This window comes from Podarcis gaigeae (genome assembly GCF_964106915.1).
Source record: "Podarcis gaigeae genome assembly, chromosome: 7".
In the NCBI taxonomy this organism is placed as follows: Eukaryota; Metazoa; Chordata; class Lepidosauria; order Squamata; family Lacertidae; genus Podarcis; species Podarcis gaigeae.
Genome location: NC_139683.1, coordinates 14608739 through 14624301, shown reverse-complemented (window position 1 = coordinate 14624301; position 15563 = coordinate 14608739). Strand labels below are relative to the sequence as shown.

Below are 15563 nucleotides of genomic sequence, written 5' to 3'. Positions count from 1 at the left end.
GAGCTATTCCAACGTTATTCAGAAATGCTGCTTCTGTTTTCACCTGAGCTCTGCCTTGCCTTGCCTGACTGAATGACAGGAGAAAAGGAAATCAGTTGATGAAATCATAATTGGATAATGAGCATCTGGTGGGTTGTGGTCCCCCCCCCCCCCCCGCTTTCTTTCTTGGTCCACCCATCACCCACTTTCTTGGGCCCTGAGGAGAAGGTGTAGCTTTCTCAGATGAGCAAACTCATCAGCTTGGGACACCTGGAGCATAATTGTTACTGAAGTGCATCTGCTAAGCTTGCTTGACTTCTCTTTAGAGAAACACCCGCACTGTGGAATCGAGAAGAGAGGTGGTTAGGACAATTCGCCTTAGGCGCTGAGGGTTTGTGGGTTTCTTCACTAACAAATTATGCTCTTGACAAAAGAGAGTTTGCAACCCGGCACCTCCAGATGTTGGATGTGGGACCCTACGCAGCTTGCAAGTGGTGTGTTGTTGTTGTTGTTTGCCTAAGCCAGTACCACGCCAGGCCAGACCGGATCCAGCCCTCTGTTCGAGCGCATGGGCCTAGTGAAGAACCATGAATCGATCAAGACACATGGGCAAGATCCGGAGGCGGCTGGAGGACGTCAAAAACTGGTCCTTCCGGTTGGCGAAACTGGATTTCAGTCACAACGAAAGTGTCCGGCTGGCCACGGACGCCCTCTTAGATGGTGGGCTCCAGTCTTATCTCAAGGCCTTGGACGAAGAAGGAGAAGTGGACTTCTTGTCCACAGTGGAAGCTCAGTACATCAAGAGGAACGCGAGGGAGCCTTACTACGCCAGCGACACACACCCCGATGGCGAAGCCGGGCCGAGGCAGAATAATGACTCCAGGTCCCTCCAGTCAGGGACGTACTTCCCTCTCGTCTCAGAGAGCAGCGAACCAGCTCTTCTCCACACATGGAGTGCGTCCGAGAAGCCCTACCTGAAGGAGAAGTCCAGTGCCACAGTGTATTTCCAGACGGATAAGAACAGCAATATCCGGGACATCATACGCCGCTGCATCAACAAGACCAGTCAGGTATGGCAGATGGGATTTGGGTGGGCAAATGGGCGAGCTTCAATATGCAGGCAGGCTAGGCCTGGAGAGGCAAGGATCAAGGGCTGTGGTGGGTCAGGCAAGGAGACCCGGGTTCAAAGGTGCACTCAAGCTGTGAAGCTCACTGGGTGACTTTGGGTCAGCCACCAACTCTAAGCCCAAGCTGTCTGGTAGGGTTGTTGGGAAGATGATATGGAGAAAGGGAGAGCCATGTATGCCATCTTGGAGGAAAGGTGGGATAGGAATGCAATAATAAAACATTAAATGAGCCAAGCGAAATAATAATAAATAAGCCAGAAGCTGTGCCAGAGTCCAGAGCTATTGTATGGTTTCTGATGTGGTGAGAAGGACGGCAGACAGCTCAGTCGGTAGAGCACGAGGCTCTTAATCTCAGGGCTGTGGGTTTGAGCCGCATGTTGGGCGAAAGAATCCTGCATTGCAAGGGGTTGGACTAGATGACCCTTGGGTCCCTTCCAACTCTACAATTCAATGATTTTTATGAGCTCAACGTGTCAGCAGCACAGTGGACATTGTTCCCTCTGCAATGCCCAGGTCATTTGGGATCTAGGAAGAACCTTAAACTGAATCATTGTCTACACTGATGAACAGCAGCTCTCCAGGGTTTAAGGGAGGGGATGGTCCCAGCTGTACCTAGAGATGTTGGGGATTGAATTTGGGACCTTCAGCTGCAAGCCAAACGCTCTACCTCTGAACTACGATGTGCTCCGTTTGCATGGAAGCAGCGAAGTCCCCATCCTTGCTTGCTTAATATGTGGCTGGAGGGGACGGATGGCGATAATCTTTGAGAAAACCTTGCTTTCAGATTTATGGTTATCCCCTCTTACATTTTAACCTGAATGAATACAGAGCTTCCTTTTGGCAGGGAAGGACCTGTTATTTGCCTTCCCAGGAGCTAACTAGAAAGGCGGCCGGGTGAGAGCATTCTCTACTCCAGCATTTTGCAAGGATTCCCAGGAGCTAACTAGAAAGGCGGCCGGGTGAGAGCATTCTCTACTCCAGCATTTTGCAAGGATTCCCAGGAGCTAACTAGAAAGGCGGCCGGGTGAGAGCATTCTCTACTCCAGCATTTTGCAAGGATTCCCAGGATTCACAGTCGTTTTGCAGAGAATACACATGATACCTTTTAAGCACAACCGGAGCCCATTATTTCCGTCCAATAATTATGGGAGCTGTAGATCACATCACAGAGTTACAGCTCCCAGAGCACCCTACAGTGCCTAGAATGTGCTTTATGATACCCATTCAAGCCATGGGTCTTGGTTTCGTGTGCTTCTTTGAGTTTACTGCGGCACCCATACGGGTGGAAAAAGAGGGGGACGATCCTTTGCCATCTCTGGCCTCTGCGATTTAAGCAGAACGCGATCCGCAGGGACTTAGACTTACAATATTGACCTACTTTGCAGGGCTGCTGGGGGGATGGCTGAGTTAAAGCTTGCTTTGAATGCTCAGCAAGTTCTGAATAAATACACTGGTACCTTGGTTCTCAAATGCCTTGGTGCTCAAACAACTTGGAATCCAAACACTGCAAACCCAGAAATAAGTGTTCCGGTTTGCGAACTTTTTCTGAAAGCCGAGCGTGCTCTTGTTTTGAGTGTTATGCCTCCGATCTGAGTGCCACACTTCCATTTTGAGTGTTACGCTGAGGTCTGTCTGTTTTTGCTATTTATTTAATTTACGTTTTTGTTTTTTGCGGCTCTTTTTTGTGTGAATGCGCGGAACCCAGATCAGCTACTGATTGATTGCTTGTGTGACTGCAGTACATTGCTTATTGCTTTCGTTTTATGCATCAATGGTCTTCTTAGATAGTAAAATTCATTTTGCATTACTTTCTATGGGAAAGCGCGCCTTGGCTTTGGAATGCTTTGGTTTTGGAACGGACTTCCAGAACCAAGGTACCACTATACTGCCACCGGTCTGCTTGGCAGGTACGATGTTCCCAGGTCCTCAGAGTGTATTTTGGCTTGGCCTTCATCTGCCTCCCTCCCTTCCTCCTTCTGGACCCCATCCCAGGTCCTGGCTATCCTGATGGATGTGTTCACTGACACCGAGATATTCTGCGATGTCTTGGAAGCCGCAAACAAGCGCAGGGTGTTTGTCTACCTGCTGCTCGACCACAGCAACCTAAAGCTCTTCACCGAAATGTGCGACAAGCTCCATGTGGCCGAAGGTCACTTCAAGGTACTATTGCAGTCTCTAGTCCATCCTTCTCCCCAAGCCCCAACCAGCTTGAATCAAAACACAGCGATAGAAAGGTTGTTTTGGTGCATGTGTGTTGTCTTGGCTTAGCTTGTTTTAAGTAAAGGAGTGGGGGGGGGGGACCTTGCCCTCATTATTTTCTGACGGCCACCAGCTTAGATGTCTTTAAAAGAGGACTTTTTTCTTTCCAATTCATGGAGAATCAGTGCAGATCCGCACCATGCTTTTAAAAACACATGTTTAAAGCCAAATAATCCTGGGAACCACAGTTTTCCCCTCACGGAACTACAATTCCCAGCACCCTTAGCAAACTGCAGTTCCGAGGATTCTCTGGGGGTTGCCATGTGCTGGCAAACATTTCTGACAGTAAGAGCTGTTTGACAGTCAAACGGACTCCCTCAGTAGGTTGTGGACTTCATCGGAGATTTTTTGACGGAGGTTGGATGTCTACCTGGCGGAGATGCTTTGGTTGAGATTCCTGCATTGCAGGGGGTTGGACTAGATGATCCTTGAGGTTCCTTCCAATTCAACAATTCTATGTGCTTTAAAAGGGACGCGGGTGGCACTGTGGGTTAAACCCCAGAGCCTAGGGCTTGCCGATCAGAAGGTCGGCGGTTCGAATCCCCACAATAGGGTGAGCTCCCGTTGCTCAGTCCCAGCTCCTACCCACCTAGCAGTTCGAAAGCACGTCAAGTGCACGTAGATAAATAGGTACCATTCCGGCGGGAAGGTAAACGGTGTTTCCGTTGTAGCAGGAACCCCCCACCCCAATCATTCAGTTTGTACAAACTTCACACACACTCACACTCACACACTACATACGCCACACTTCTGTTATAAATTCATAAGAAAATCAACCATACATCGGATTTGCACTGTTCCATTTTTATTTTACTCCATGAAGGAAGGACTACAAAATGGGGAAGGTTTGATACAGGGCAGCCATAATCCCTTCACCATCCCAGCACATCTACAGGAGCCCTGCCCAGTTGCTATGCCAACCCTGATGGTCCTAGACAGAAGACAATCAAGATCACAAAGAACTTGCATATGGGAGTGGATTCAGCATGGACTGAAACAAAGGACACTGATCAGATCTTCCCTCAGGGGGCAGGAAACTGCAAACTCCCCTTTGTCTCTGGAAGTGACTCATGGGGAGGGGGAGAGAAGGGAACCAGCCAGGTGACAGGACACTCAGGTTACCACTGCAACTCCTCCCTCAACCCCTCCTTTCTGTAATGTATGCATGATGTTTCTGGGGGTGGGCTTGACCTAGAGGAGGGGAATTTCAAAAGTTTTTATAAGGTCTTGCACACCATTTTTCTGTGTCTTTTCTCTCACCTGCAAGTGAGGGGAGCACTCTGTTGCAACAGTTCAATAAAGGCCAAGCCTACAGGCTGCTGATTTGCTCCAATTTACTCTGGTTGGTGTCTTTACTTTTTGTCCAAGGGAGCCCTCGGATTTTCCGGTAACACCGTGCAACGCTCTGGTTCGCCAGAAGCGGCTTAGTCATGCTGGCCACATGACCTGGAAGCTGTACGCCGGCTCCCTCGGCCAATAAAGCGAGATGAGCGCCGCAACCCCAGAGTCGGCCAAGACTGACCTAATGATCAGGGGTCCCTTTACCTTTACCTTTATGTTCTTTAAAGGTATGGTGCAGATCTGCCCTGAGACTATCGGTGGTTGCCTACCCTGGTGGCTTGATACTGACATGGCTTTGTTCTACCTCTGCTGTCAGAGACAGTACACTTCTTGAAGGTGTACTCTCCAAAACCAAAGTCCTGCCTTATGCTGGTTCTGTTTCCCCCAGAAACCAACTTTAAAATAGAACTATGCTATCCAAGCTAGTGCCCATCAGCCAGTCATGAGACAGTACACTTCTGATCACCAGCTGATGGAAACCACAGGAGGGGAAAACCCTCTTGAGCTCTGGTCCTGCTTATAGTCTTTCTCTGGGTATCTGGTTGTAGTTAGGGCTGGTCCTATATCTGATGACGTGGCCAATTCAAGGTAGCAGATTCTTTTGATGGAATCATCACAATGCTGTCTAATCTTCCTTCAGCTGAAGGGCTGTGGCTCACCCTTGGCCAACCCTCAGAGCTGAAGGAACATACCCACAGTGGGTGTGACCCAAAGCAGGTGTGGACCTTGGCACAAAACATGCCACGCAGATACAAACAGGACACGAGGCTGCCCAGATCAACTGCTGCTCATCGAGCGACCCATCTGCTGACTAGGAGGGGGCAATAAAGATACATGGCTCCCCCCTCCAGTTTTTGGATTATTGGCACAATTGCTGGGTTGGGTGGGCCTTGGGAGTAAACCACGCCTGGATTAAAGGATGGCAAAGCGTCAGCTCTTGGGTTGTCTGTTTTCGTAGGAGCAAGGAGATAATATGCCAGGGAATTTGGCTAGTGAATAGATCAAGCCCTAAAATCTGCATCAGCAACATTCTGTACCCCTGGTTCCCACTTGTGCTTAACGTGGGGGAGAAACAAAGCCTTGAGGAGGAGCTTGGAAAGCAGATCGATGGGAGAGAGCAATAGATGAGGTCAAATGCATACTTTATGGCAGAAGTGGGCCATACGGAGAGATTTCCAGCCCGCAACTGTCAAGCTTCATATTAGATGCTTGTACCTTATATTAGGGACGCGGGTGGCGCTGTGGGTTAAACCACAGAGCCTAGGACTTGCCGATCAGAAGGTTGGTGGTTCGAATCCCCCGCGATGGGGTGAGCTCTTGTTGCTCAGTCCCTGCTCTTGCCAAGCTAGCAGTTTGAAAGCACTCCAGTGCAAGTAGATAAATAGGTACTGCTCCGGCAGGAAGGTAAACGGCAATTCCATGCACTGCTCTGGTTCGCCAGAAGTGGCTTAGTCATGCTGGCAACATGACCCGGAAGCTGCACGCCGGCTCCCTCGGCCAATAAGGCGAGATGAGCGCCACAACCCCAGTCAGCCACGACTGGACCTAATGGTCAGGGGTCCCTTTACCTTTACCTTATATTACAAATCCATCATATATGTGCCGAAAGCCTGGGATGACCCGGCGTTTTGTTGCATATCCCACTTGAAGGATAAAGCGTCGGGAGCTGGAATTTCACCTTCGTACACCTGAAGGAACGTCAGATTTGTCGGGGAGATGGACGGTAGTGAGGTAGCAGAGGCAACTGGGAAAGCAATTTGGAAAATATCTGAGGGCTCCACATACTTTCGTAATTCTCTGGCCGGAATGGGGCAGGTTTCTAGTGGAACTCAGAAGTGCATCAGAATGCAAGTGGTATTATTTACAAGTAACTATAGAAGAGCACAAATAAATAATGAAAAACAATTAATAACAGCTTCCAGAGAAACAGACACTCTAGTCCTTTTGCAGCAAAACCAACCAAGAATCTTGTGGCACCTTAACAATTTTTTTTAAAAAATGCATAAGTTTTTGTGGACTTTAGTCTGATTTGTGAGATGCACAATAACCATCAATATTTTATATGTCAATATTTTCCTCCAAGGAGCTGATAGCTTTGCATCATTTTAACCACACAACAACCCTGTGTGGTAGGTCAGGCCAAGAGATTGTGACTAACTTGTAGCATTTTTTGGTAACTTCCCAGAATATTTCCGTGCGGAGCGTCACAGGGGAGGTTTACTGTGCCAAATCGGGCCGAAAATTCTCCGGGCAAATCCAAGAAAAATTCATCATCTCAGACTGGAGATATGTTCTGTCTGGATCGTACAGGTAAGCTCACCTGCTACATCCATTCACCCCGTTGCAAGAGAGGGTTGTGCTCACAGCTGTCTTCTGTGCTGAAGCTTGTAGGAAAGAAGAACTTGACAGTTCATTTGTGCCGCTTGGCTGGTGAGAGGAACAATTTAAGCAGATGAGGAGCAGTAACTGCTGCCAGGTTACTACACCTCCCTTGCTGCTATATACATTTTTTTAAAAAAAATTCTTCTGTGTGACTATATCACAAGCATAAATATCTCTAAGAAAAAGATTAACTTACTAGGCTGCCAAATGCACAAGTTGGCCCGAGTGCTTCTGCGTATTTGGGTTGCCAACTTACTAAAATAATGTTTGAAGTTACAAGATGCATTTTAATCATGACAACAGTTTTCAGACCACTTCATGGGCAACCTTTCAGGAGAGCCCCCACCAAAAAGCATATGCTATATCAAACAAGTAGCCCCATCATATTCCTATTCATCATATTCATATTCATATTTACATGCTGGTAGCTTCGAGAACACTGTCCAACCATCTCGTCCTCTGTCATCCCCTTCTCCTTGTGCCCTCAATCTTTCCCAACATCAGGGTCTTTTCCAGGGAGTCTTCTCTTCTCATGAGGTGGCCAAAGTATTGGTGCCTCAGCTTCAGGATCTCTCTTTCCAGTGAGCACTCAGGGCTGATTTCCTTCAGAATGGATAGGCTTGATCTTCTTGCAGTCCATGGGACTCTCAAGAGTCTCCTCCAGCACCAGAATTCAAAAGCATCAATTCTTCAGCGATCAGCCTTCTTTATGGTCCAGCTTTCACTTTCATACATCACTACTGGGAAAACCATAGCTTTAACTATACGGACCTTTGTCGGCAAGGTGATACCTCTGCTTTTTAAGATGCTGTTTAACATCATACAGTATTAAATTTGAACAGTTAACCCAGTGTTCCGATAGCCTTCATACAGGTGTCATTGTTTGTGCCTGAACTTTTGCAATCACTGCTTTTTTGGGGTAAAATAATAATAATGCAGTGCCAGTACTCATATATTGATAAAAATGAGAGAGGTACTGGTACTCTGTACCAGTGAGCACTGATAATCATCATCATCATCATCATCATCATCATCATCATCACTGCTTGCAGTCATAGGGGATTGAGGAGCGTGATTTAGAGGTGTGCTCTCCAAAACAAAGTCCCGCCTTATGCTGGTTCTTCTTTTCCCCAGAAACCAACTTTAAACAGAACTATGCTAGCTTTGGGCTAGAAGAGATCTTCACACCCAATTAATTTTCTTACAAACACACACAAATGCATCTGCCTCGTCATGACATTGATATGCGGCATTAAGCAATATCTGGCACACCTGCCTATGTTTTAGCTATGCAAAGCTAAATTATGCAGAAACCTAAAATCTTCCCTCAAGCCCCCAAACGGTGCATGTTGAAAAACAGCTGGTGACAGTAAGAAAAGAAGCTGAAATCGGGATTTTCCTCCTTTGGTTAAGAATGGGCAGAGCCGGTTAGGGGATGGGAAGCAGGCGGAAAAACCCTCAAGCTCTTGGAGATATTCCAGATCCCTTACAATTCTAGCCAGTTTTACTTGCAGAGGGGGTAAAGAAAGCAACTTTTATAAACCCATGCAAGCCATTTTCCACCCAGTTGCTCAACAAGAAGAAAACCTGGACACATGGAACTTCTTTGATAAAATTGCAAGTCAAAACACTTTTTCTTATATAGCCTGGGCTAGCTCAACCGGTAGAGCACGAGACTCTTGATCTCAGGGACGTGGGTTCAAGCCTCGCCTTGGGCAAAAAATTCCTGCATTTCAGTGGGTTGGACAAGATGAACCTCGTGGTCCCTCCCAAATCTATGAGTCTATGACTTGACCGCTTTCCTACAGGCATCTGGTTGGCCACGGTGAGGGTAGAATGCTGAACTAGATGGGCTTATGTTCTTAAGTCCACATCAGTCCCTTGAGTTATGTGTAGAAGAGGCTACGTGTTGGTGCTGACCATTAAAGTGTTGGTAAGGTAAAGGGACCGCTGACCATTAGGTCCAGTCGTGGCCGATTCTGTGGTTGTGGCACTCATCTCGCTTTATTGGCCGAGGGAGCCGGCGTACAGCTTTTGTGTCATGTGGCCAGCATGACTAAGTTGCTTCTGGCGAACCAGAGCAGCGCACGGAAACGCCGTTTATCTTCCCGCCGGAGCGGTACCTGTTTATCTACTTGCACTTTGACGTGCTTTCGAACTGCTAGGTTGGCAGGAGCAGGGACCAAACACCGGGAGCTCACCCCATCATGGGGATTCGAACCGCCGACTTTCTGACTGGCAAGCCCTAGTCTCTGTGGTTTAACCCACAGCGCCACCCGCGTCCCTAAAGTGTTGGTATTGACCTGTAAAACCCTAAATGACAACGGCCCAGTATACCTGAAGGAGCTTCTCCACCCCCATCATTCTGAGGAGATTTCACCCCTCCCATACCCAAGAATCTCCTGAGAATCTCCTGAGGTCTCTGCTGACTCTACAGAGAGGAGGAGCAATGTACTGCTCTCTACTTAATTAGTCAAGTGAGTGAATCTGTGTGTGAGAGAGAGTCAGTCAGTGTGTCGGAGACAGAGTGCAAGAGATCGTGTTTATAGATAAGATTGCTGCTAAGAGCAGCTGCAGGCACTCAGAGTATAGCATTGATTTATGCTCAGAATATTTAGCTCTGTATATAGTTTTGTATTATAGCTGTAGTTATAGAATAAAGGAGGATATTTTACAGAGCTGCTCTCCGAGTGGTTTATACTCTGCAAGACTGCAAAACGCTGCTGCGCAATGACTGTATTATTGAGACAGTGAATCCGGTGCTCTCAGCTCCAAGCTGTGAGTCCACAGCACTGTGACCTGTTCCTGTGGGAAAGGAGGTTTCTGGCAGTGCAACCAAGCTCGCCTAGCCCAGTCGGGGCTGTAGTGCATGAGGCCAGTTGGTACACTGACTCAAGGGCGATGCTGACACATTCTGCCCAGACACTGAGGTCCAGCTCCGAGGGCCTTCTGGCTGTTCCCTCACTGCGAGAAGTGAGGTTACAGGGAACCAGGCAGAGGGCCTTCCCGGTAGTGGCACCTGCCCTGTGGAACGCCCTCCCATGAGATGTCAAGGAATAAACAACTACAGTGGTACCTCTGGTTGTGAACGGGATCCGTTCCGGAGGCCCGTTCACCACATGAAAAGAACGCAACCCGCACCGGCACATCTGTGCATGCGCGGGTTGCCATTCACCACTTTTTGCGCTTCTGTGCATGTACGAGTGGCAAAACCTGGAAGTAACTCTTTCCGGTACTTCCGGGACGCCGCAGGATGTAACCTGAAAGAACGTAACATGAAATGGATGTAACATGAGGTATGACTGTATCTGACTTTTAGAAGACATCTGAAGGCAGCCCTGTTTAGGGAAGTTTTTAATGTTTGATGTTTTATCATGTTTTTAATATTCTGTTAGGAGCTGCCCAGAGTGGCTGGGGAAACCCAGCCAGATGAGCGGGGTATAAATAATAATACTTATTATTACTATGCCATTCCAAGTTGTTAACCTGGATATTTTCCCCATCTTTCCCCCGCTTCACACCCAACCACCCACCTCCTCTTGCCTCCCAGCTTCACGTGGTTGTGCGGCCAAGTCCACCGCAACTTCCTCTCCAAGTTCACGGGCCAAGTGGTGGAGCTGTTTGACGAGGAGTTCCGGCACCTCTACGCCCTCTCCAAGCCTGTGGCCGGGTTGAGGCCTCCGTCACACACGTCCCTCTTCCTGCTCAACAAGAGCACGGCGGCCACCCAAGGCAGCCTCACCAACAGCAGCAACCAGGGCAGCCTCCGCACCCCGTCTGACCCCTTCAGCTGCCCGTCGAACCACAGTGGCTCGCGAAGCAGGCAGCCTCCCAAGGCTCCTGTCCGCACCAACCACCCGGCGTCTCCGTCGCCTCTCAGCAGGGTCCATTCTTTCCATGGTTACACCACCTACATGAACCCACAGCCAAATGGCATCCAGGTCAACTACTACCACCGGCAATACATCAGTGACTCGCCAGCGGTCCTTTACAACAAGGTCAACATCTACAGGCCTATGAGGATGAGGCAAGAGGATGTCAAAAGGGCACAGATGAACCCAGTCTGGAGGTGCCTTCACAATGCCAAGCTGATTGGATGACTTGACTGGGGCCAGGGGTTTGCCGTCTTTGTGCGAATGTTTAGGGATGCGGGGAAGGATATATTGTCTAAGGTATCCTATCCCAACTTGTCTTTACAAGTTCAACAAAATCAGCAGAGTTAACATTCCCCTTTTTTAAAAACACACGCACAGCAGATAGCTTGCTCAGACTCGTTAGAGTCTCTGTAAATATTTCCTGGTATCTTCCCCGTTTAATCCCTCCTATAATAAGACGCTACACAGACTTCGGTAAAGTATAAAACGTTTACTCAAAAGTAATCATCTGTTCACACAAAGGTTCCCAGAAGGCAGACTTAAAAGGTTAGAACATAGTTTAAATGTGGTGACTATCTCCTTATGGGAGAAAGCTCCCCTTTTCATCTCTTGGACTGGAGCTAAGGGTGCATCTTATTAGTGCTGTTGTTAAGATGGCATTGATGGAGACAAGATGGTTGCCAGCCTGTGGTTCTGGTTCTTTCTACTTCAGGAAAGGCCACGCCCATTTCAAGTTACACATAGGAAGTTTTGTCTCAGTCCTGGAGAGCAGGAAGATCCATCTGGAGGACTGAGACAACCTTCATGTCTACTCTAGCAATGTTGTGTTTGACTGCACCTGATTTTTACATCCCACAGTCTTTTCATCGCGATGAGCGTGAATGGTTTGAGTACGGCCAGACAGTAGCCCAAAAGTGTGACCTGGTTGCTCTTTCCACAGGTTGAGAATCTCAGTTGTCTTTTTTTCTTTAAGGTGAAAAGTGACAATCTCCAGGGTGGCTAAGCAACATGAGAAATACATCACAAAATTGCATTAGATGCCTTAGAAATGGAAATCCGGGGGAGAGGGGTTGATAAAAATAATCCTAAAACTATACAGTGGTACCTCGGTTCTCAAACGTCTCCGTTGACGAATGTTTCGGAACCCAAATGCTGAAAACCCGGAAGTAAATGCTTCTGTTTTTGAACGCGCCTCAGAAGTCGAACGGCTTCCGTTGGGTGTTTTTCAATTGAATTTGTAGACAGCCCTTTGTGCCTCAGTTTCCAAACATTTCAGAGCTCGAATGGTCTCCTGGAACGGATTACGTCTGAGAACCGAGGTACCACTTTAGTAGAAAGCTGATCAGGAAGAGTATGCAGTTCATGATTTTGAGGAGTCTGTGAAACCAAACGCTGAGTTCAGTTAGATGTAAACAGACTCCATATTCATCAGTGGAGAAAGAAATGCACCCTAAGAAAAAACTCTGAGTAGACCTCGTTCTTGCCAAACCCTGAAGATCAGCATACAGGTCAAATTCGTGTGCACACAAACAACTCCGTGCTTGTGTGTGTGAGAAAGAATACAAGACCTTAAGATTGCATTTGAAAATAATCTTGAAGTCTAAAGTTTGTATCCAACTAAGTTATACTCAGAGTGGAGCTATTTAAAATTAACGGATCCAAGTTTGTTGTGCCCACCACTTTCAATGGGTCTACTCTGAGTAGGACTAACACTGGATGCAAATCACGGAGAACACAGGAAATCTTAGAACTGCTCATGGACTGCACCACTTCAGATCAATGATGAGAGAATCAAATGAACGAATGCTCCTCAGTTTAATTTAAAAAATAATAATAATCCGTCTTTATAAACCAGTTGTCAGGGACTTCTAAACCTAGTCCTCTCCTGAATGTGTTAGCTTTGTAAAGGCCCCAGCCACCCCCAGCTCTGGTAACCCAGAGAAACGTTTCAGCACCTCTTTAGACATCTGTGTGAACTAGGCCAGATCACTGTAAATACAATCAGATGCCTTTTTATTCAGAAGTCCTACTCCTGGGTAACTACACTTAGGGCTGCAGGATTAAGACTTGTTTACGCAAAACCTAGGCTGAAGACGGTGCATTTTCTGCCCCTAGGTATTCATCTATTCTGTGGGCAAGAGAGGGGGAAAAAACATTGGGGAGGGGAAGGAGAGAGAACCTTGTTGTATTAGTGATGCTAATTTAGGCAAAACACCCACTCGCAGGATCTGTTTTACCCACTCTCAAACCTGCAATCCCTGGTGCCGTATCCTTTTAGGTCGCTGGGGCTACGTATCCACGGCATCTTCCTCATGTATATTGCTTTCATGTATATCTGCTCTTCATTTGTACTTCATGTTTTAACATATGCAAAATTAAAAAACCTTGCAGAAAACATTTCCGCCCAGCAAGCTGAATTTTTTTGCTCAGATGGAACATTCGGCATAGCGGTGCATTGAATTCCACCCTATATATGTTGTTGGCACCTGCCTGTCTTGAGAGACAATGGAGTGCACCTCTGGGGGTGAAGTCAAACTGCTGCATTAGCAGCACTGAACTGACCTCCTGTGGCGCAAGCCTGGGCATGTGTCTGTATGGAGGTCCTGGGCTGCTCAGATGACAAGACCCCCTCTCCTTCTTGCTGATGTGGTCCAAAGATGTCTGGCACCAGCTTGGTACAGGAGTTGGGTGGCATACACAGTGCCATCCAACCATCTTAAGCAGGGGTCAGCAACTTAAGGCCCATGGGAGGTTGTTTGACTGGCCCACAAACCGCCCCCAAACTGAGCTGCCCGCTCGCACGCTGTGCTAAACCAGCGCAGTGCAGGGACTTGCTTCCGCGGCACCGGAAATCACATCTCCGTAGACGCAGATGCCAGAAATCACGTCTGCGCATGCACAGACGCCAGAAATCGTGGGAGCACACACAATCCGGCCCATGGAGGGATCTCTGCAGGACTGATCCAGTCCAGGGAAGATAAACCTTGCTGACACCTAGTCTTAAGAGACTCCATTCCGGATTTGTGTAGGGTTTAATCCTTCGCCGTTTTTTCTCCCAAAGATATCCCACAAAGGGAGTGGAGGTTTAGGATCAGAGTTTTCTTTCTCCTAAATGGGCTCCTTTTCCAGGTTGACATGCCCCAGCTGCTCCACACTTCCCTCTGCCTTTATGTAATAATAATATAAAATCATTAAAAACCGTTTCCACTAGCTGATAGGGAAACAAATTTTGGACGGCAGCTTTTTGAGCCACAGCCCTCAACCACGCCTGTTTTTACACTTCAGCTGCAGCCATGTTGGCATGTGGTCCCATACCTACCCTGAAAAAAAGGTGAACTGTCCCTATTATTTTATTAGTATTATTTATTAAATTTGTATACCACCCTATACCTGTAGATCTCAGGGTGGTTACAACATAAAATCACAATATAAAAACACAAAATACATAATAAAAACAAAAACAACCCAATAATCCCCTCTTCCACAACACATTTAAAAGGGCATTTGATGTCAATCAGCCAAAGGCCTGGTTAAAGAGGAAAGTTTTTGCCTGATGCCTAATATATAAAAAGCTGCTATGTAGAATGTCAAGGTAACTGGATCTCCCCGTCACCTGTTACCTGACTGTTTAGCTGGAAAATACCAAGGACTGAACTATTAACTATCTGGAATGTGGATTATTCTGAGACGGGAAGCATAATGCCGTATTGGCCCGAATATAAGCTGTACCTGAATATAAGCCGCACCTTTAAAATTGGAGAAAGATAAATTAACAGAATATAAGCCACTCACTTTCCTCGCTCTCTCCCTTCCCAGCCTTGGGGGAGAGGACAGGGGACTACGCATAAGGAGGGTGCCACTTTGATGCACTCTTGGCTGCTTACCGTAAGGTTGCGAATATAAGCCGCACTTTAATTTTCCATGATCAAAATTTGAGGGGGAAAGTGAGGCTTATATTCAGGCCAATACGGTAAGGTACCCCTGCCCGTACGGGCCAGTCATGTCCGACTCTAGGGTTGTGCGCCCATCTCACTTAAGAGGCCGGGGGCCAGCGCTGTCCAGAGACACTTCCGAGTCACGTGGCCAGCGTGACGAAGCTGCTCTGGCGAGCCAGCACCAGCACAGCACACGGAAACGCCGTTTACCTTCCCGCTATAAAGCGGTACCTATTTATCTACTTGCACTTAGGGGTGCTTTTGAACTGCTAGGTGGGCAGGAGCTGGGACCGAAAGATGGGAGCTCACCCCGCCGCAGGGATTCGAACCACCGACCATACGATCGGCAAGTCCTAGGCACTGAGGTTTTACCCACAGCGCCACCCGCGTCCCGCCAATACGGTAGATGTTGTTATTAGCCTGCTCTGATCTGGGGAATGACATGAAGCTGCTCACAACAAGTTATACTTACAGAGAACCAACCTCTAAGAAGAGGACCGTAGCACATGCAACAGACAAATGGGAGACAGGCCCCTGTTCAAGATCCCCCGGGTTACTTTCTCACATGAACATCCCTTTTGCAAATGGGCAGGGAGGTTTGTCAAACCTTATTTGAGGACCGTGCTGCTCTGCTATCGTTCCACAGAGCAGATCCATGCACTGGG

The 15563-nt window shown here is 47.7% G+C and overlaps 1 protein-coding gene across 2 annotated transcripts; it reads left to right on the top strand.

Annotated features, from left to right (window-relative positions):
- Nucleotides 1–566: 566 nt before the first annotated feature.
- Nucleotides 567–13601, top strand: FAM83A (family with sequence similarity 83 member A; the record flags this gene model as incomplete). Of its 2 annotated transcripts, XR_014566789.1 has the most annotated exons (5): nucleotides 567–1049; nucleotides 3099–3266; nucleotides 6892–7016; nucleotides 10639–12072; nucleotides 12302–13601. XR_014566789.1 is itself a non-coding variant. In XM_083749284.1 (4 exons), the coding sequence occupies 4 exons, from the start codon at nucleotides 567–569 to the stop codon at nucleotides 11186–11188; spliced, it is 1326 nt and encodes a 441-aa protein (XP_083605410.1). In that variant the 3' UTR covers nucleotides 11189–13601. The 2 variants fall into 2 exon arrangements, 1 of the variants encoding a protein (XP_083605410.1); XM_083749284.1 differs by having other exon boundaries at nucleotides 10639–13601.
- Between the last annotated feature and the right edge of the window lie 1962 nt (nucleotides 13602–15563).